The sequence below is a fragment of the Bos taurus genome, chromosome 15 (genome assembly GCF_002263795.3).
Source record: "Bos taurus isolate L1 Dominette 01449 registration number 42190680 breed Hereford chromosome 15, ARS-UCD2.0, whole genome shotgun sequence".
Classification (NCBI taxonomy): Eukaryota; Metazoa; Chordata; class Mammalia; order Artiodactyla; family Bovidae; genus Bos; species Bos taurus.
The window spans coordinates 5055777-5076696 of record NC_037342.1 but is presented as its reverse complement, the minus strand read 5'-3'; the positions used below and the strand labels follow the sequence as shown (position 1 = coordinate 5076696).

General features: G+C 38.4%; 1 protein-coding gene across 2 annotated transcripts in view; it reads left to right on the top strand.

Moving 5' to 3' along the window:
- DYNC2H1 (dynein cytoplasmic 2 heavy chain 1) overlaps positions 1 to 19569 on the top strand; it is a 395032-nt gene extending 375463 nt beyond the window's left edge. For both annotated transcript variants that reach the window (XM_024975702.2, XM_024975701.2), the window contains 2 exons: positions 2542 to 2658; positions 19314 to 19569. In XM_024975702.2, the coding sequence (XP_024831470.1) occupies positions 2542 to 2658; positions 19314 to 19472 (276 nt within the window). In that variant the 3' untranslated portion in view covers positions 19473 to 19569. The remainder of the gene's footprint in view (positions 1 to 2541; positions 2659 to 19313) is intronic.
- Positions 19570 to 20920: the final 1351 nt, after the last annotated feature.

Genomic DNA, 20920 nt, shown 5'->3' with positions numbered 1-20920 from the left:
AAAGAAGACGTACAGATGGCTAACAAACACATGAAAAGATGCTCAACATCACTCATTATCAGAGAAATGCAAATTAAAACCACAGTGGGGTACCATCTCATGCCGGTCAGAATGGCTGCTATCAATAAGTCTACAAACAATAAGTGCTGTAGAGTGTGGAGAAAAGGGAACCCTCTTACACTGTTTGTGGGAATACAAACTAGTATAGCCACTATGGAGAACAGTGTGGAGATTCCTTAAAAAGCTGGAAATAGAACTGCCATATGACCCAGCAATCCCACTGCTGGGCACACACACCGAGGAAACCAGAACTATAAGAGACACATGTACCCCAATGTTCATCACAGCACTGTTTACAATAGCCAGGACATGGAAGCAACCTAAATGTCCATCAGTAGACGAATGGATAAGAAAGCTGTGGTACATATACACAATGGAATATTACCCAGCCATTAAAAAGAACGCATTTGAATCAGTTCTAATGAGGTGGATGAAACTGGAACCTATTATACAGAGTGAAATAAGTCAAAGAAAAACACCAATACAGTATATTGATGCATATATATGGAATTTAGAAAGATGGTAACGATGACCCTATATGCGAGACAGCAAAAGAGACACAGATGTAAAAAACAGACTTTTGGACTCCATGGGAGAAGGCAAGGGTGGGATGATTTGAGAGAATAGCATTGAAACATATTTATTACCATATGTGAAACAGATCACCAATTTCACCAGTCCAAGTTCGATGCATGAAACAGGGCACTCAAAGCCAGTGCACTCAGACAACCCTGAGGGATGGGATGGGGAGGGAAGAGGGTGGGAGTTCAGGATGGGGAACATATCTACACCTGTGGCTGATTCATGTCAATGTATGACAAAAATCACTACAATATTGTAAAGTAGCCTCCAATTAAATTAATTAAAAAAATTTTAATTTACTTTTCTTCAAGGCTATACCAAAGAGTCGGACACGACTGAGCGACTGATCTGATCTGGTCTGATACTTAAGCAACCCTTAAAGTGGCCTTATAACATCATATCAGTGGTACAGAAAGAATATTGAACTTAGGGATTCAGTAATTCTGTTTTTATCCCAACTCGTTCACTGACAAACAAGTTGTTTATGTTTTTATGGTAAAGCAACTTATCAGAACTGTTTGTCAAGGCATACTCTACTAGTACTCTTCCCATAACCATCCTCTAACTATAATGTAGTTGAAAATGATTTCAGCTCTTTGAACTTCATGCATTCCCTTACCTCTAAAATTCTATAGTATGTTAAAACTTCAAAGGCACTAAACAATATTTATAAGATTGTTTTATTTTCTATCAAGTTCAAATTATGAGAATATAGATATGGATCTGGATTTAAAATGCAGACTCTACATTTCTTATCAGAAATTGAAAGAATGAACTTAAGAAATATGAAGCTAACATTACCAAAATATTTATATTTTTTTCATAATTTCATAAATTTACACTAATAATTTAGAGATGAACTCCTTTTTTTGTTTGTTTTTTTTTTTTTAATATATTTTTGGCTGTGTCTCTAGTTGCAGCTGGAGAAGGAAATGGCAACCCACTCCAGCATTCTTGCCTGGAAAATCCCATGGACAGAGCCTGGTGGGCTGCAGTCCATGGCGTCACAAAGAGTCGGGCATGACTGAGCTGCTGTCACCTACACTAGGTGAGGCATGTGAGTATAGTTGCCCTGTGGAATGTGGAATCACTTCCCTGACCAAGGATTGAACCCATGGAAGACAGATTGGTTTTTTTTTTTTTTTAATTTATTAATTTTAATTGGAGGATAATTACTTTACAATATTGTGGTGGTTTTTGCCATACATCGGCATTCATCAGCCACAGGTGCACAAGTGTCCCCACTTCCTGAACCCACCTCCCTCCCACCCTATCCGTCTGGCTTGTCCCAGAGCACTGGCTTTGGGTGCCCTGCTTCATGCATCAAACCTGCAGTGGGGAAGGCAGGTTCTGAACCAGTGGACTGCCAGGGAAGTCCCCAAGAGATGAACTCTTTTTTTTCCTTTTTTTAATTCTTCTTTCAGCTGTGTGTGACTTGCTAAAAATTATTTTGCATTAACCTTTCTGAATTTTGTTCTGTTCTTTAGAAAATGATGTCAGAATTCCAAGCAAGGAGCACTTGTTTTTTTCTCTAGTGTGCTTTGTGCTTATCTTTCCCCTTCCTGGAAAAAGAGTAACATTTTGGCTTTTGTCATTATATTTCTATTATTCTAGTGCCAAGGCACATGCAGTTGTATAACTGGTGACATTTATAAGTATTTTTTTCTCAATTATTTGCTAAAATTCAGGACTAAGCCTAAAGGAAGCTCATAGTGAACACTGGTCCAGGCCTTCTCCTTCATTATTCTCAGATAAAATACCATAGTCTTTGTTTGAACACTGTTTGAAATGTATAGTTACAATGGAAATTGTCGCCTTCCTTCTGAAGATATAATAGAGTAACTCCTGTCGTTTCAGACTGTAATATGTATTTTAATGATTTGTATATCTCCGTGGCAGATCAGTGGCTTACTGCTGGAAGGATGCAGTTTTGATGGAAATCGACTTTGTGAAAATCAGCATGATTCTCCTAGTGTATCGTCAGTTCTCCCTTGTTTTATGGGCTGGATTCCACAGGTAATACATTTTTAACAGGGACAGCTTTAATCAATTCATTTTTGGATTAAATCTTTTTAATAAGATGTTCTTGGCCTATGAATTTTTTGTTTACTTTTTAATCTCACCTGCATTTGAACAAATTTATACTGAAAATACTGTGTCCTTTATTATATTTAAGATGTATAGGACTTTTTTTTCTATGGGGGGGTATTAGTTCTAGAAGGTCTTGTAGGCCCTCATAGAACCGTTCAGCTTCTTCAGCATTACTGGTCAGGGCATAGACTTGGATTACTGTGATATTGAATGGTTTGCCTTGGAAATGAATAGAGATCATTCTGTTGTTTTTGAGATTGCATCCAAGTGCTGCATTTTGGACACTTCTTGACTATGATGGCTACTCAGTTCCTCTAAGGGATTCTTGCCCACAGTCATTATAGGGGACAGGAATGCAAAAGTAGGAAGTCAAAAAATGTGTGGAGTAACAGGCAAATTTGGCCTTGGAGTACAGAATGAAGCAGGGCAAAGGCTAACAGAATTTTGCCAAGAGAACACCCTGGTCATAGCAAACATCCTCTTCAACAACACAAGTGAAGACTCTACACATGGACGTCACAAGATGGTCAACACCGAAATCAGATTGATTATATTCTTTGCAGCCAAAGATGGAGAAGCTCTATACAGTCAGCAAAAACAAGACCAGGAGCTGACTGTGGCTCAGATCATGAACTCCTTATTGCCAAATTCAGACTGAAATTGAACAAAGTAGGGAAGACCACTAGAACATTCAGGTATGACCTAAATCAAGTGCCTTATGATTATACAGTGTAAGTGACAAATAGATTCAGGGGACTAGATCTGATAGACAGAGTGCCTGATGAACTATGGATGGAGGTTTGTGACATTGTACAGGAGACAAGGAGCAGATCATCCCCAAGAAAAAGAAATGCAAAAAGGCAAAATGGTTGTCTGAAGAGGCCTTACAAATGGCTGAGAGAAGAAGAGAAACGAAAGGCAAAGGAGGAAAGGAAAGATATACCTATTTGAATGCAGAGTTTCAAAGAATAGCAAGGAGAGATAAGAAAGCCTTCCTCAGTGATCAATGCAAAGAAGTAGAGGAGAACAATAGACTGGGAAAGACTAGAGATCTCTGCAAGAAAATTAGAGACACCAAGAGAGCATTTCATGCAAAGATGGGCTCAATAAAGGACAGAAATGGTATGGACCTAACAGAAGCAGAAGATATTCAGAAGAGGTGGCAAGAATACACAGAAGAACTATACAAAAAAGATCTTTATGAGCCATATAACCATGATGATGTGGTCACTCACCTAGAACCAGACATCCTGGAATGAGAGGTCAAGTGGACCTTAGGAAGCATCAGTACGAACAAAGCTAGAGGAGGTAATCGAATTCCAGTTGAGCTATTTTTAATCCTAAGAGATGATGCTGTTAAAGTCCTTCACTGAATATGCCAGCAAATTTGGAAAACTCACCAGTGGCCACAGGACATGAAAGGTCAGTTTTCATTCCAATCCCAAAGAAAGGCAATGCCAAAGAATGCTCAAACTACCGCATAATTGCACTCATCTCACACTCTAGCAGAGTAATGCTCAAAATTCTCCAAGGCAGGCTTCAACAGTGCATGAACTGTGAACTTCCAGATGTTCAAGCTGGCTTTAGAAAAGGCAGAGGAACCAGAGATCAAATTGCCAATATCCATTGGATCATAGAAAAAGCGAGAGAGTTTAATAAAATCATCTACTTCTGCTTTGTTGACTATGCCAAACCTTTGACTGTGTGGATCACAACAAACTGTGGAAAATTTTTCAAGAGATGGGAATACCAGACCACCTGACCTGCCTTCTGAGAAATCTGTATGCAGGTCAAGAAGCAACAGTTAGAACTGGACATGGAACAACAGACTGGTTCCAAATTGGGAAAGGAGTACATCAAGGCTGTATATTGTCACCCTGCTTATTTAACTTATATGCAGAGTACATCATGAGAAACACTGGGCTGGATGAAGCACAAGCTGAAATCAAGATTGCCAGGAGAAATGTCAATAACCTCAGATATGCAGATGACACCTTATGGCAGAAAGTGAAGAGGAACTAAAGTGCCTTTTAATGAAAGTGAAAGAGGAGAGTGAAAGAGTTAGCTTAAAACTCAACATTCAGAAAACTAAGATCATGGCATCTGATCCCATCACTTCATGACAAATAGATGGGGAAACAATGGAAACAGTGGCTGACTTTTTTGGGGGGGGCTCCAAAATCACTGCAGATGGTGACTGCAGCCGTGAAATTAAAAGACACTTTCTCCTTGGAAGAAAAGCTGTGACCAACCTAGACACCATATTAAAAACCAGAGACAGTACTTTGCCAACACAGGTCTGTCTAGTCAAGGCTATGGTTTTTCTAGTAGTCATATATAGATGTGAGAGTTGGACTATAAAGAAAGCTGAGCGCTGCAGAATTGCTGCTTTTGAACTGTGGTGTTGGAGAATACTCTTGAGGGTCCCTTGGACTGCAGGGAGATCAAACCAGTCCATTCTAAAGGAGATCACTCCTGAGTATTCACTGGAAGGACTGATGTTGAGGCTGAAACTCCAATACTTTGGCCACCTGATATGAAGAGGTGATGCATTTGAAAAGACCCTGATGCTGGGAAAGATTGAAGGTGGGAGGAGGAGGGGATGACAGAGGATGAGATGGTTGGATGGCATCACCGACTCAAGGGACATGAGTTTGAGTAATCTCTGGGAGTTAGTGATGGACCGGGAGGCCTGGCGTGCTGCAGTCCGTGGGGTTGCAAAGAGTCGGACGTGACTGAGTGACTGAACTGAACTGATAGGACATTTTAAAGCCTTTATTTTGTTATGAAAAGAATAACATCATAATTTCTAAATAAGCTTTAGTCTGAAAAGAAAAAAATGCTAAATAGTTATGTGAACTACCAATGTTCCTGTTATTTTCAGCAATGTGCTAAATGTTTTATATACTTTACCTTATATACTTTTCTGAGTAGCCCTGAAAGGTGGATATTATTATTCCTATTTTCAAATGTGGAAATGTGTTCACATAGCTTAAATGAGGAAATATGTAGTCACATAACTTAAATGTGTTTCGTATATCTAAGCATGCAGAAATCGAAAGCAGCACGATGTTAATACACATCTGGCTTTCATATCTTACCTTGTCCTGATTGGCAAATGAAGAAAACTGTCTTGACAGAGACTTACTAAGTTAACTTTTCCCTTTTAAGGGGCTTCCCTTGTGGCTCAGCTCGTAAAGAAAGAATTCTTCTGTAATGCCGGAGACCTGGGTTCGATCCCTGGGTTGGGAAGATCCCCTGGAGAAACAAAGAGCTACCCACTCCAGTATTCTTGCCTGGAGAATTCAATGGACCGTGTAGTCATGGGTTCCAAAAGAGTCAGACACGACTGAGTGACTTTCACTTTCCCTTTTAAAACCTTCAATTTTTTAACAATGGAACTTGAGGGATATTTGTCTTTAAAGTAGGACATATTTGTAGATGAAGTGTGTAACTTTTACTTAACAATAGAATTTTTAAATGTAAGTATGAATACATTTAAGCTTAAAATTTTGATTGTGTATATATTCACCAACAAAACAATTTCTTATACTGTTTACTATAAGAAAAATAATTTTACAGTTGGGAAATATTTCATTGAATTTTCTAATTATTATAATTCCTTTTGTAAAGTAAAAAAATAAAAAAAAATAAGAATATGTATTTTAAAATAGAAACTAATAAAACCATAGCAGTTACTGCTCAGAGATATATAAGAGCATCCTCTGACCTAAAAGAACATACATTTCTGAGAAACTCTCCATTTCCCCCCGCCATATAAGCTTCATTTTCTCTTATGAAATGAGAGAAAGTTAAATTATTTTATTTCTATCAAGCTATTGATTCATGTAAGAAATTGGTATATCAATCAATTATGGATTACACACATGAGGTGTATGAACCATATTGAAAGTTATGTATAAAAGTTAAGGTTAAGATAACATATAAAGTTGTATATGACGCCAGTTTTTTAATTATGTAAAGTGTTAATTCTTTGGCAAACAAAATTAAAAGCCATATGGTGACCTTGATGAAGAGGAAAGGTAGGACACGTATAAACTGGTTCCCTTATGGGGCTGCTGCTGCTGCTGCTAAGTCACTTCAGTCATGTCTGACTCTGTGCGACCCCATAGATGGCAGCCCACCAGGCTCCCCCATCCCTTGCCCATTGTTCTCCAGGCAAGAACTCTGGAGTGGGTTGCCATGTCCTCCTCCAATGCATGAAAGTGAAAAGTAAAAGTGAAGTCGCTCAGTTATGTCCAACTCTTTGCAACCCTATGGACTGCAGTCTACCAGGCTCCTCCATCCGTGGGATTTTCCAGGCAAGAGTACTGGAGTGGGTTGCCATTGCCTTCTCCTCAGTTATAGAGAAATCCCAGCCATAGAATAGAGAGCATGGAGAATACCTGAGTAGGCATAAATGCAGAAGACAATGACCTCAAGCAATACCCACATAACTGACCATTATCTGAATGCAAATCAAAAATGCAGTGTTGTACTGGGCTGTATAAAAAGCAACATAACCTTGTAAGACTTGGAATTTATCCTTCTACAACACTGTGGTCTGAGTATCATTTCTATACCATTTTATTTACCATACTTTAAAAAAAAGAACTGGAATGGAAAGCTAAAAATAATTTAATTCAAAAAATAGTTCATGTAAAGAGATAAAATGAATTGGCATAGTCAATAAAAGAGATTATTGAAAGATAAGATGAATTTATTATTTTTGTAAAAGGGATTTCCTCCAAGGCTTTTGCACTTTTTCCTGACACATAATGGAAGGATTTAAGGTGCTTCCCCACCTCATTTTTCCCCTCCTTCCTTAAGTGAGGCTCATTTTCCCATATAACCTTACTGTTTTGACTGCCTCTCCTGGATCAACTAAGAGGAGAGAGAATATGGGACATGTTGCTAAGTGTTTCAGAACACAGAATTTTGGAGTCTAACAGACTAAATCCCATTCTCAGCTCTCAAACTTATGATCTGGGTGATTTGGGGCTAATTGCCTGGTCTCAATGAGCCTCATTTGAAAGTGGAGACTGGTGTTTCCTATAGAACCATGTTGAGCCCCTGTATCTGTGAAGTACTCACCAGGGTAAGTTACTAACTTACATGGTTACTTAGTACATGTGGTAAGTCTGACTTATCCTGAAGTAAACATTTTTAAATGTTTTTATAATAGTATGATAATTATTTCATATGGTACTTTATAGTACACTGCTGCTTCTAAGTCGCTTCAGTAGTGTCCGACGCTGTGCAAACCCATAGACAGTAGCCCACCAGGCTCCCCCGTCCCTGGGATTCTCCAGGCAAGAACACTGGAGTGGGTTGCCATTGCCTTCTCCAGTGCATGAAAGTGAAAAGTGAAAGTGAAGTCGCTCAGTTGTGTCTGACTCTTAGCGACCCCATGGACTGCAGCCTACCAGGTTTCTCCATCCATGGGATTTTCCAGGCAAGAGTACTGGAGTGGGGTGCCATTGCCATCTCCACTAAGTGCTTTCAATCATCATTCAATACTTAAGTTCCTGTTATATACCATGTTCTGAAGAGTAGGGTAACAAAATAAATTTCTTCCTTCAAAGAATCTTCTGTTGAGTAGAGACAAAGGGGAAGAGAAACTATTCAGTTCAAAGTTACAGAAGTACATTTATGGAGGATTACATAAAATGTTTTGGCAGATGAAGGAGACCTCAGCTCTATCATGTGTAAGCAGAAGAGGGAAAGTCTGATGATCTCACAGGGAAAGGAAGAATCTTCCCCAAACTGTATTCACAATAGAAGTATGAAAAGTTCAAGGACAAATTCAAAAATGCATTCTGTATAGAAGGGGACGTAGTTTTGAATGCATGGAGATATGAAAAGAATTTAGGTTGTTCTGGGAACTGCAAGTATAGTACATCTGGAATGTACTGGAATGGTTCAAATCGAAGAGTGATAGGGGATGTAGTCAGAAAAAAAAGCTGAGCCCAAGTATGACAAGCCTTGGAGCCATGCCAAGGAGTTGAGCCTGCCTTATGATCAATAGAAAGTCATTAAGAATGCAGAACAGGTGTGTGGTAAGATCAGATTTTTAGTTTTAGAAAATTGGTGTAGCACTGAGAGAACTGAAGATTGACATAGAGTGAAATACAATCACATATGTTTTCACAGTAATCCTCTGAGTTTGGTAGAGCAGTTTTTCTCTATGTTTTATTGAGGAAGAAACTGCAAATCTGGTAAACTAAGTGATTTGTTATAGGTCCCCCAATAGTAGCATTAGTGTTTGAATAATAGCAATGAATATTTATCTGTATTGATTATGTGTCAAACACTGTACAGGATGTTTAGAATATAAGATAGACCTTCCAAAAATATTTGAAATAGGAAATACTGAAATAGGAAAATATTGTTATAAAAACATTTTAAAACATTAAAAGTGTGATCATCTCCTTTGTAAACTCAGAAAACCTAAGTTTAAAAGACTGTGTAGCTTGATCAAGGTAGGCAAGTAAGTTTCAAATTCAGGTTATTTCTCTTAAATCTTGGGCCTGATACTGAGTCAACCTATAGTATAAACTAGTGTTTAGGAAACTGCAGTCCACAGGCCAAATCCAGTGCACTGCTTATTTTTGTGCAGCCCACAGTAATGTGATCATGAATGACTTGTATCTTTTTAAATAGATGCAAAACTCAGAAGGATAGTATTTTATGACATGTAAGTTAACTGAAATGAATTAAGTGAATTTTGGTGTCCATGAAGAAAATTTTGTGTGGAAAACAGCTCTGCTCATTTATGTAGATGCTTCCAGACTGCTGCAGTGGAGTTAAAGATACAGTTACCTCCAAGACATATAGCCCATAAATCCTGAAATTATTTACTATCTGGCGTCTTACAGAAAAGTTTGCTGACTCTGTATAAACTGTCAAACTCTCCAACTTCTGCTTGAGTTAAGTATTATTTTGTTCAAGAAATTATTTTTTATGCCAGCTATATCTGTCTTTAATAAGCTTTTCAGAATTTGGTGGGGATCATCATATTTTAATGCATTTTTACCAAGAAGGTAGGAACCAATATAAAATCGAAGGAAGCATCAACATCAACTCACATAAACAAGTAAACGAGTTCTTTTCCCACTTACTCTTACAGCTACTTTATTGCAGAAAGTGCAGAATCATTTAGTAAGCTTAAAGAAAATCAGGAAGTTCAGAACTTTGGTAGCTAATTCCTTTTGGGCCTGAATAAGGTTATTCCACAAACTATTTGCATCATACTATCTGATACCTAAGGAGAAAGACGGAGAAGGCAATGGCACCCCACTCCAGTACTCTTGCCTGGAAAATCCCATGGACGGAGGAGCCTGGTAGGCTGCAGTCCATGGGGTTGCTAAGAGAACACAACTAAGTGTGTTACACTTACACACTTTCACTTTTCACTTTCATGCATTGGAGAAGGAAATGGCAACCCACTCCAGTGTTCTTGCCTGGAGAATCCCAGGGACAGAGGAGCCTGGTAGGAGGCCGTCTGTGGGGTCGCACAGAGTCGGACACGATTGAAGCGACTTAGCAGCAGCAGCAGCAGCAGCAACAAGGAGAAAGAAGGGCATCCCCAGTGGCTCAACAGTAAAGAATCTGCCTGCAGTGCAGGTTCCACAAGAGATACAGGTTGATCCCTGGTTTGGGAAGATCTCCTGGAGGAAGGCATGGCAACTCTTTCCAGTACTCTTGCCTGGAGCATCCCATGGACGGAGGAGCCCGTCGGACTGCGGTCTCTGGAGTCGCACAGAGTTGGACAGCGCTGAGCGTGCATGCACACGTGCATCTGACATCTGAAAGTCCTGAACAACTCTATTTCAGTGGAAAGAGGCCCAGTCATTTGCATAGCCAGTCATTTGCACAGCATTGCTGTGAGGTGCATGGTGTTTACATCATAAAAGAGCATTTTAGGTTGTGAAAGACCGAAGAACTTACATGGTAATACTTAACAAAGGATCAGTTCAGTTCAGTTCAGTTCAGTTGTTTAGTCATGTCCGACTCTTTGCAACGCCATGAATTGCAGCACGCCAGGCCTCCCTGTCCATCACCAACTCCCAGAGTTCACTCAAACTCACGTCCATTGAGTCGGTGATGCCATCCAGCCATCTCATCCTCTGTCGTCCCCTTCTCCTCCTGCCCCCAATCCCTCCCAGCATCAGGGTCTTGTCCAATGAGTCAACTCTTCGCATGAGGTAGCCAGAGTACTGGAGTTTCAGCTTTAGCATCATTCCTTCCAAAGAACACCTAGGACCGATCTCCTTTAGAATGGGCTGGTTGGATCTCCTTGCTGCCTCTTGAGAAACCTATATGCAGGTCAGGAAGCAACAGTTAGAACTGGACATGGAACAACAGACTGGTTCCAAATAGGAAAAGGAGTACGTCAAGGCTGTATATTGTCACCCTGCTTATTTAGCTTATATGCAGAGTACATCATGAGAAACGCTGTGCTGGAAGAAGCACAAGCTGGAATCAAGATTGCTGGGAGAAATATCAGTAACCGCAGATATGCAGATGACACCACCCTTATAACAAAGGATATGAACAGCTAATTCTTAAGACTTTTATTGAGGAAAGTAGGAGGTTTACTATTGCTTCTGTTATATGTAATGTACTTTGTCAGCTAACAAAATTCTAAGTAGGAATGTCCAAAAGAATTAAAAGGTAGTGAAACGCTGGTGCTGTTTTCCTCGTGTTTCTGTTTACCATTATTGATGTTCAGCAAGTAATATATCCTACACTCACATGATTCATTTAAGCGTTCATTCATTCATTCATTCATGATGCAGATTCTTAAGGTTCTTCCAGTTCCAGCTCAGTACTGGGGGTTAAATTAACATAGGTCCAAATTAAGATTCCCCTAAGGGATTTTACCCAAAAAAGCATTCACTTTCTCCAAAGTGTTCTACACTGCATTTTTCCATAATGGTTCTCAGAAAACTTGTTCAGTATACAAATTTAAATTTAGAAATTCATGGTGTTTTTGAGAATGTTAAAAACTGAGAATTCCCAAAAGTTTCCTAACAAACAACCCTTTTCCTGCACCTGCACCCCACCTCAATCAGGATCTAGTGTTCCACATAACAGTTAGGTAGGTCAGTCTTTATAATGCCCTGTTCTTAAATTCCATAGGAAGTCAGTTTGCCTTTCATCTATTTTTCCAGTGAAAAGCATTACTTAGGGTCTGTCAGCCCCACAGTAACATAGAAATTCTGGACCAGCCTGAACCCCACAGGCCTATACCTTCCAAAAGGTGTCACAGTTGCCAGTTCAACTTTAGAAACCATTTCATTCCCAGGGAAATTATGACTATAAAATGATTACACATACCCCTCACAGTATAAAATGATATATGCTGAAAACTCTGCCTTTTATATACTCTGATTTAAAAATATTAAAAAGTACTATTTTTTCTATGTGACTTTTTTTTCTTAAGGACTTACTCTGAAAGCAGTGTTGTTAGCATTGTATTATTGAAAAACAGTGAAGTAGTTCTCTACCAAAGTACATTTTAAAGAGTAGCTAGACATTCTTGACAGAACAGAGTCTTTCAAAATATTTATTGTTGGCAGGTTGTTTAATTTCCTGTTCTGAAATAGTTATTTTTTTCAGGGTTGCATTACTCATAATGCCATTTTTATGTACATTAAACTTCTGATTTCCTCACATCTTCTTTTCTAAAGCGAATAGCTGTTCATTGACTTGGTTCATAATAGAAGTTGGTTGGACCTTATGCACAAATAAGTTGGACCTTATGCATAAAGCTATTTCTCATCATGTGAAGTTTGCCCTCACATGTTTTATTAGAGTGAAATTTGAATTGATATTGGCAAAATAGTTATCATGATTCACCTGGGGTTAATTTGGGTGTTTTTTTGTTTGTTCTCTGGTGTTATTTTATTTTGTTATTTTCTTTGGTTTGTTGGCTAAGTGATACCTAGTATCACCATTTGACTTTGTAAATAGCTTCTTTTACTTATTAGCATGTTGCCTTCTATTTGCGGTATGTATATACTTTTAAGTCACTTTCCTTAGGGCCTAGGCATGAGTGTGAGTAATCACAATATATAGGTTTTTATATGTTTAATTTTAATAATTTCAAATTAAGTTGTTTATGTAATATAATATGAAATATTTGAAGTCCTTCTAATGTATCTCTTTTTTTGCATTGAGCTCTTAGTATATTTATTAATAATTAATAAAATTTTAGTTTCATCCAAATATTTCTGCCCAGCAGGGTCTTATGCTTTTTCTATTAAGATAAACATATTAAAGAGGGAGTTGTGCCATAAGAATTTAATTCAGTTAACAATATTTATGAAACTTCTGTCTGCATAAGATATGCTGAGTGAGAATGACAAAGCACTTAGCTCTATTACTTTGCTCATTTATTTATTGGTTACCTAAGAGCAAGTCCATTTAACTTTTTTACAGGAGGTTTTAACATTTACCATGTACAAGATTTTGAACAGTTAAATGTTAAGAAGCAACTATGGTACTTTGCTTTTAAAATACTGTGGGTTTTTGCTGGGGAGATTTGTACCCTCACTTAAACATAAAGCCTACAACCAAAAGCAGGTTTGGAAGGATTTGGAAATATATACAAACACTAGTAAATTGATACTGAATATTCAAAGAATCAACTTTGCATTATTCTTAGATTCTTGATTTAAAGAGAAAATTGCTTGGTGTTAAAATGAAGAGATATAAAGAAATCTTCTGAATAGAAAGTGATAGCATTATAAAACATTTCAGTGTGATGTTTTATTTTCATTTTTGACCATAGAAGTTAGATGAAACAAAGCAAATATCAGGTGGCAGAGAAAGATAATTGAAGACCTTTCCTGGGATTATAAATAGACATTCAAAGATTCACATCATTTCAGTTCAACAAATATGTAATGTTTGTCTGCTCTTTGCTGAAGAATTTAAAGGCAATACCTGAAGAAAGCTTGCACTAGGTACTAACTTTAGGAACGGCTGAGGTGTTATGAAAATTACAGGAATTTCTGAATCCTAAAGCTTTGCCATTTAAGCAGAATTGGAAAACAGGGAAGAGATTAGGCAGTGACTAAAAATGGTTGAAAATTGTCTTTACACCAAGTTCCATATTTTTTCTGAGACCCCACTCAGGATTCATTCTCTCCATTAATCCTTGTTAGGTTAATATATCCCAGAGTAGTAGTTTACTTTGATTTTGTAAAGTACTAATTTTTCCAGAAATTGCATTCTAAATATTTGATGTGTATGCTGTTTCCTAAACTAAATTATGGAGAAGGCAATGGCACCCCACTCCAGTACTCTTGCCTGGAAAATCCCATGGATGGAGGAGCCTAGTAGGCTGCAGTCCATGGGGTCGCTAAGAGTCGGACATGACTGAACGACTTCACTTTCACTTTTCACTTTCATGCATTGGAGAAGGAAATGGCAACCCACTCCAGTGTTCTTGCCTGGAGAATCCCAGAGACAGGGGAGCCTGGTGGGCTGCCGTCTATGGGGTCTCACAGAGTCGGACACGACTGAAGTGACTTAGCAGCAGCAAACTAAATTATAAGTTTCAAAGATGATTATTCTTTTCCCTATTTGAATATATATTGAAATTCTTAACCTTTATAATTCCAGGGACAATGTTAGCACATAAATGCTGGTAAATGAGTGGATGAGTAACTGACAGAATCATCAATACAAACATAGAGAAAAAAATTAGAAAGATTCAAGGCAGATGGTTTTTTTATCTGTTTAGATAATGATTCTTCAAAAAGAATACATTTTCTCATGTACATTTCTTATGTTATTGTTTAGAAATGAATGAGTTTTAAAGAGACTTAACTGAATTGTATCAAGGACTTAGAAAAGTTAGAACATTTTCATGTTTGTTTGAGTAATAGAGATGAGGCTTAAAAAAGATAATCAAAATTCTATATGATCAGATCAGATCAGATCAGTCACTCAGTCGTGTCCGACTCTTTGCGACCCCATGAATCGCAGAACGCCAGGCCTCCCTGTCCATCACCAACTCCCGGAGTTCACTGAGACTCATGTCCATCGAGTCAGTGATGCCATCCAGCCATCTCCTCCTCTGTCATCCCCTTCTCCTCCTGCCCCCAATCCCTCCCAGCATCAGAGTCTTTTCCAATGAGTCAACTCTTTGCATAAGGTGGCCAAAGTATTGGAGTTTCAGCTTTAGCATCATTCCTTCCAAAGAAATCCCAGGGCTGATCTCCTTCAGAATGGACTGGTTGGAACTCCTTGCAGTCCAAGGGACTCTCAAGAGTCTTCTCCAACACCACAGTTCAAAAGCATCAATTCTTCGGCGCTCAGCCTTCTTCACAGTCCAACTCTCACATCCATATATGACCACTGGAAAAACCATAGCCTTGACTAGACGAACCTTTGTTGGCAAAGTAATCTATGATACCACTCTTAAAAACAGAATGTTTTAAATTTTTTCATGAAGCAAAAATATTTTTATTTCTCTCTATCCTAGCACCATCCATGACATGTAGTAGATGGTAAAAAGCTGGGACTTTTCTTAAACTGATTTTACAGTTAGTAAGAATTAAAGACAATGTATGCATATGTAGTCCTAAGATTTGAAGGTATGTGGATAAATAATACCTTCCACTCCTAAATATATCATTGGATTCAGGTGTTGTTTATGTCCCTTTGATGATAGGGAAACTGATAGTCAGAGAATAATCTACACTGTAGGGTCAGGAGCGCCTAGACAAGCTAGTATTCAAATGCCAATTTTTTTTTTTTCAACTGTACTACCTATGACAACTTTGCCACTTGCTTAACCAAGTTATGAAAATTTTTCCATAAGTTTCTAATTTATCATTTGTAAAATTTTAGAATGAGTCCAACTTTGTCTTATGTTTCATTCTAACTCTAAACATAATCCATACTTTAAATAAAATTATATATTCAATAAATAACATTAATCCTAAATTTGAACTGGAATTATTAGGAACTTCTGATGATTTTCTTTAAAAAATACGTGTTTCTGAGCTTCAATCACTAAAAAGTCCTAGAAGGAAAATGATAGATCATTTCTAGCACCCAGACTGTGGTCCCTAGAACCATCCCAGGTGGCTCGGTAGTGAAGAATCACCTACTATGCAGGAGATGCAGGTGTGATCCCTGGGTTTGGAGGATCCCCTGGAGGAGGAAATGGCAACCCACTCCAGTATTCCTGCCTGGAAAAAATCTTACGGACAGAGGAGCCTGGCGGGCTATAGTCTATGGTGTCACAAAGAGTTGGACAGGACTCAGCAAATGAGCATGCATGCAGGCACCATTTTTTTAAAGGATCTGAGGGTGGATTCATTTTGATATTTGGCAAAACTAATACAATTATGTAAAGTTTAAAAATAAAATAAAATTGGAGGAAAAAAAAAAAATAAAGTGTATCTTCATAAAGGATCTGAGGATCTTCAGAGTAATGACTGTCCTTTATTTCTGAGACAGCAGATAAACAAGATGAACTTACAGCGTCTTGAGACACTAGAAGGAAAAAAAGCTTTTGAAGATGACTAGGGACATAAGACGGAGAAGGCAATGGCAACCCGCTCCAGTACTCTTGACTGGAAAATCCCATGGATGGAGGGGCCTGGTGGGCTGCAGTCCATGGGGTCGCTAGGAGTTGGACACGACTGAGTGACTTCACTTTCACTTTTCACTTTCATGCATTGGAGAAGGAAATGGCAACCCACTCCAGTGTCCTGCCTGGAGTATCCCAGGGACAGGGGAGCCTGGTGGACTGCTGTCTATGGGGTCCCACAGAGTCGGACACGACTGAAGAGACTTTGCAGCAGCAGCAGCAGGGACATAAGAGAGTCAGTTAGGTCATGCAGTCATGCCCGACACTTTGCAACCCCGTGGACAGCACGCCAGGCTTCCCTGTCCATCACCATCTCCCGGAACTTGCTCAAACTCATGTCCGTCGAGTCGGTGATGCCATCCAACCATCTCATCCTCTGTAATCCCCTTCTCCTCCTGCCTTCAGTCTTTGCCAGCATCAGGGTCTTTTCCAGTGAGTCAGTTCTTCACATCAGATGGCCAAAGTATTGTAGCTTCAGCTTCATCAATCAGTCCTTCCAATAAATATTCAGGACTTATTTCCTTTAGAATTGACTGGTTTGATCTACTTGCAGTCCAAGGGACTCTCAAGAGTCTTATCCAACACCACAGTTCAAATGCAGCAATTCTTTGACTAGACAGACCTTTGTTGGCAAAGTAATGTCTCTGTTTTTTAATATGCTGTCTAGGTTGGTCATAGCTTTTCTTCCAAGGAGCTAGTGTCTTTTAATTTCATGGCTGCAGTCACCATCTGCAGTGATCTTGCAGCCCAAGAAAATAAAAGTCTCTCACTGTTTCCATCGTTTCCCCATCTATTTGCCATGAAGTGATGGGACTGGATGATGTGATCTTCTTTTTTTCTGAATGTTTAGTTTTAAGCCAGCATTTTCACTGTCTTTCACTTTCATCAAGAGGCTCTTTAGTTCTTCTTTGCTTTCTGTCATAAGGGTGGTGTCATCCTCATATCTGAGGTTATCGATATTTCTCCTGGCAATCTTGATTCCAGCTTGTGCTTCATCCAGCCCGGCATTTTGCATGATGTTCTCTGCATATAAGTTAAATAAGCAGGGTGACAATATACAGCCTTGACGTACTCCTTTTCCTATTTGGAACTAGTCTGTTGTTCCATGTCCAGTTCTAACTGTTGCTTCCTGACCTGCATACAGATTTCTCAGGAGGCAGGTAAGGTGGTCTGGTATTCCAATCTCTTTCAGAATTTTCCAGTTTATTGTGGTCCACATAGTCAAAGGCTTTGGTGTAGTCAATAAAGCAGAAGTAGATGTTTTTCTGGAACTCTCTTACTTTTTCTGTGATCCAATGGATGTATGCAGTTTGATCTCTGCTTCCTCTGCCTTTTCTAAATCCACCTTGACCATCTGGACATTCTCGGTTAATATACTGTTGAAACCTCACTTGGAGAATTTTGAGCGTTACTTTGCTAGCGTGTGAGATGAGTCAGTTGTACAGGAGTTTGAACATCCTTTGGCATTACCTTTCTTTGGGATTGGAATGAAAACTGATGTTCCCAGTCCTTTGGCCACCACTGTGTTTTCCAAATTTCCTGGCATGTTGAATGCAGCGCTTTCACAGCATCATCTTTAGAATTTGAAATAGCTCAAGTGGAATTCCATTACCTCCACTAGCTTTGTTTGTAGTGATGCTTCCTAAGGCCCTAGGGATGCTTCCTAAGATTAGATACATGTAGAAACAAAACCCTCAGGGGCCAAATTAATGAGTTCCCATTGCACAAAAATTGACACTTTGAACACCAATAAAATCATGGTTACATTACATTGAAACACATTGAATATGTTTAAATCTACGAGTTCATAATGATACTTCAAAAATAGGTAGTCACTGATCACCTTTTCAGTATAACAGGAAAAAAATTCATTGTTCTAAAAGCACATAAAGGGAAATTAAATAACATTTATCTAGCCTTTCCTCCCTCCATGGTAATCATATGATTGATAAGTGGAATTTCTTCTTTATAGATATGTTTCTATTTGGAAATGAAGAAATAATGTAATTAGATCATCATTTTGTAATCTTAAATATAAATAAGATGTATATCATCATCAATGGTACCTAATATCTATGGGAATTTGCTTTATGTTTCAGGGAACTCAAACAGGGGCTCTGTATCAACCTAGGGGGGTTGGATGGGGAGGAAGATGTAAGAAAGGTTGAAGAGAGGGGGAACATATGTATACCTATGGCTAATTCATGTTGAGGTTTGATAGAAAACAACAAAATTCTGTAAAGCAGTTAACCTTCAATAAAAAACGAGAGGCAGCCACACTCTATTTGTTCTTGAATGAAGCACACACTGTTACCTATGCAGTGTTTTCACCAAAAACATAATCTGAGTCTGAACTCACCTCCAGATCCCTTTACAAGAGTAAAGAGAACAAAAGGACAAGATACCTCGGGGATGTAGCCAATAAAAGTTAGAATGTGGGAAACTCTTTGGTATAGTACTTTAGCAAACAAATTGCAAAGAATAAAGGAGGGAAAACTTGTAAATTCAAGAGATGTAAGAGACATAGCAGACCACAGAATGAAGGCTCTGTTTGAACCGCTGTTCTTAGAAAAAGTCTTTTTAAAAGTATGGGTTAATGAGATAATGGATATAAGGTGATATTAAGGAATTATTGTTCATATTTTTATGTGATAATATTACTGTGATTATATTTTATTCATAGACATTTTAATATTTAAGGTGAATTTTTTGTGTAGGATTTGGTTCAAAATACTGTAATATTTGTTGCTGGGGGAAGGTTGTAAATGAAATACAATGAGTTGATAACTGTTGCAGCTGAATGATGGGGTTTATTATGCTAATCTTTATTTTAAACATTTTATAATAAAATGTTAAATAAATCGTATTATTTGGGAGGGTTTTATGTTTATATCTTTGGTTATCTACTAATCTGCTTCAACAGTATATTGCTGTATTTTAAAACAAAATTAATTCTTTTAAACAGGCTGCGTATGGTCCGTACTCCCCTGACGAGTGCATATCTTTGCCTGTTTACACAAGTGCTGAGAGGGATCGTGTGGTGATCAATGTCAGCATTCCATGTGGAGGCAACCAAGACCAGTGGATTCAGTGTGGAGCAGCTCTGTTTCTCAAAAACCAGTAGAACCTAATGTCAGTAAAAGCTGTCTTAGCAAGAAGAAACATTTATTAATTAAGCTTTGAATAAAATATGTAATGAGTCATGGCCCACAATATTAGCATATAGTTGTCCTGTGTCGTTTATCTCGAGTTTTTACTTCAATGGATAATGATAGCACCTTGTACCTTTTAAAGTAATAACTTAAGTCAACGTTAGAATAGAGTATTCCTTATATAATACAATAAGTCCCCTACATACAGTCAGGTTCCATTCTGAGAGTGCATTTGTAAGTCCAGTTGGTTCATAAGTCCAACAAAGTTTGCCCAGGCTACCCACTCCAGTATTCTTGGGCTTCCCAGGTGGCTCAGATGGTAAAAGAATCCGCCTGCAACGTGGCAGACGTGGGTTTGATTCCTGGCTTGGGAAGATCCCCTGGAGGAGAGCATGGCAATCCTCGCCAGTATTCTTGCCTGGAGAATCCCATGGACAGAGCCTGGCGGCCATGGTGTCAAAAAGAGTCAGACACGACTGAGCGACTCAGCCCACAGCACAGGTCCCCAACTAACACAGTCTGCTATGTAGTACTGTACTGTAATAGGTTTATAATACTTTCACACAAATAATACATAAAAACAAAACAGAGAAGACATTTTTAATATACTGTAGTACCTTGAGAAGCACAGTAGTCCATCATGATGGCTGGCATATAGGGCTGGCATCAAGTGAACCAGCAAGCTGTGTTACAGGTGAGGAAGAGGAGGTGGGAGACGGTAGAGATGAAGGATCATCAGCAAGAGGAGACGGAGGGCAAACTGCAACTTCACTCACGCCTGACGTTGATGCAACACATGTTTGCTTTTTTAAAAGTTTGCAACTTGAAGGTTCACATGTAGAAGACTTACTGTATTAAGCATTTCTGTGAGGCACTTTACTTTCAGTGGCTCAAAAATTTAATGTTTTAATAAGAGTTTTAAAATATTTAGGAAATCTAATATTTTGGCTATAATTTTTGTATCATTATTTAATGACATATAAGATATTAATGTTTCGGTCTTTCATGGTTTTACATATATATATATGCATATATGTACATATATTATGTAAAATGTCTTTTTAAACATTGAAGGATGCATTATAGTTAAATAACCCAGCATCTCAAAGTAATGGAAAAGAATGAGGAATAATTGCACAGAATCCAGGATAAGAATTTTACAAATAGAATAATTAAATGATGAAAAGTTGTAGTTTCTCCTGTATGTGGCTTTCCATTGTGTTTCTGTGGAACAGTAAAATTCTACAATGGCTGAAAGTTTTAAATAAACGGCAAGGGAGAAGCAGGAAGGAGTATACAGGGAAGGCTTTGTGGGCTGTGTCTGGAAATGTCACACACAGCTTATGTTTACGTTGTGTTACAGAGAACTGAATCGCGTGGCTGCACCTGCTTTCTAGGGCGTGGGAAATGCGGTCTAGCT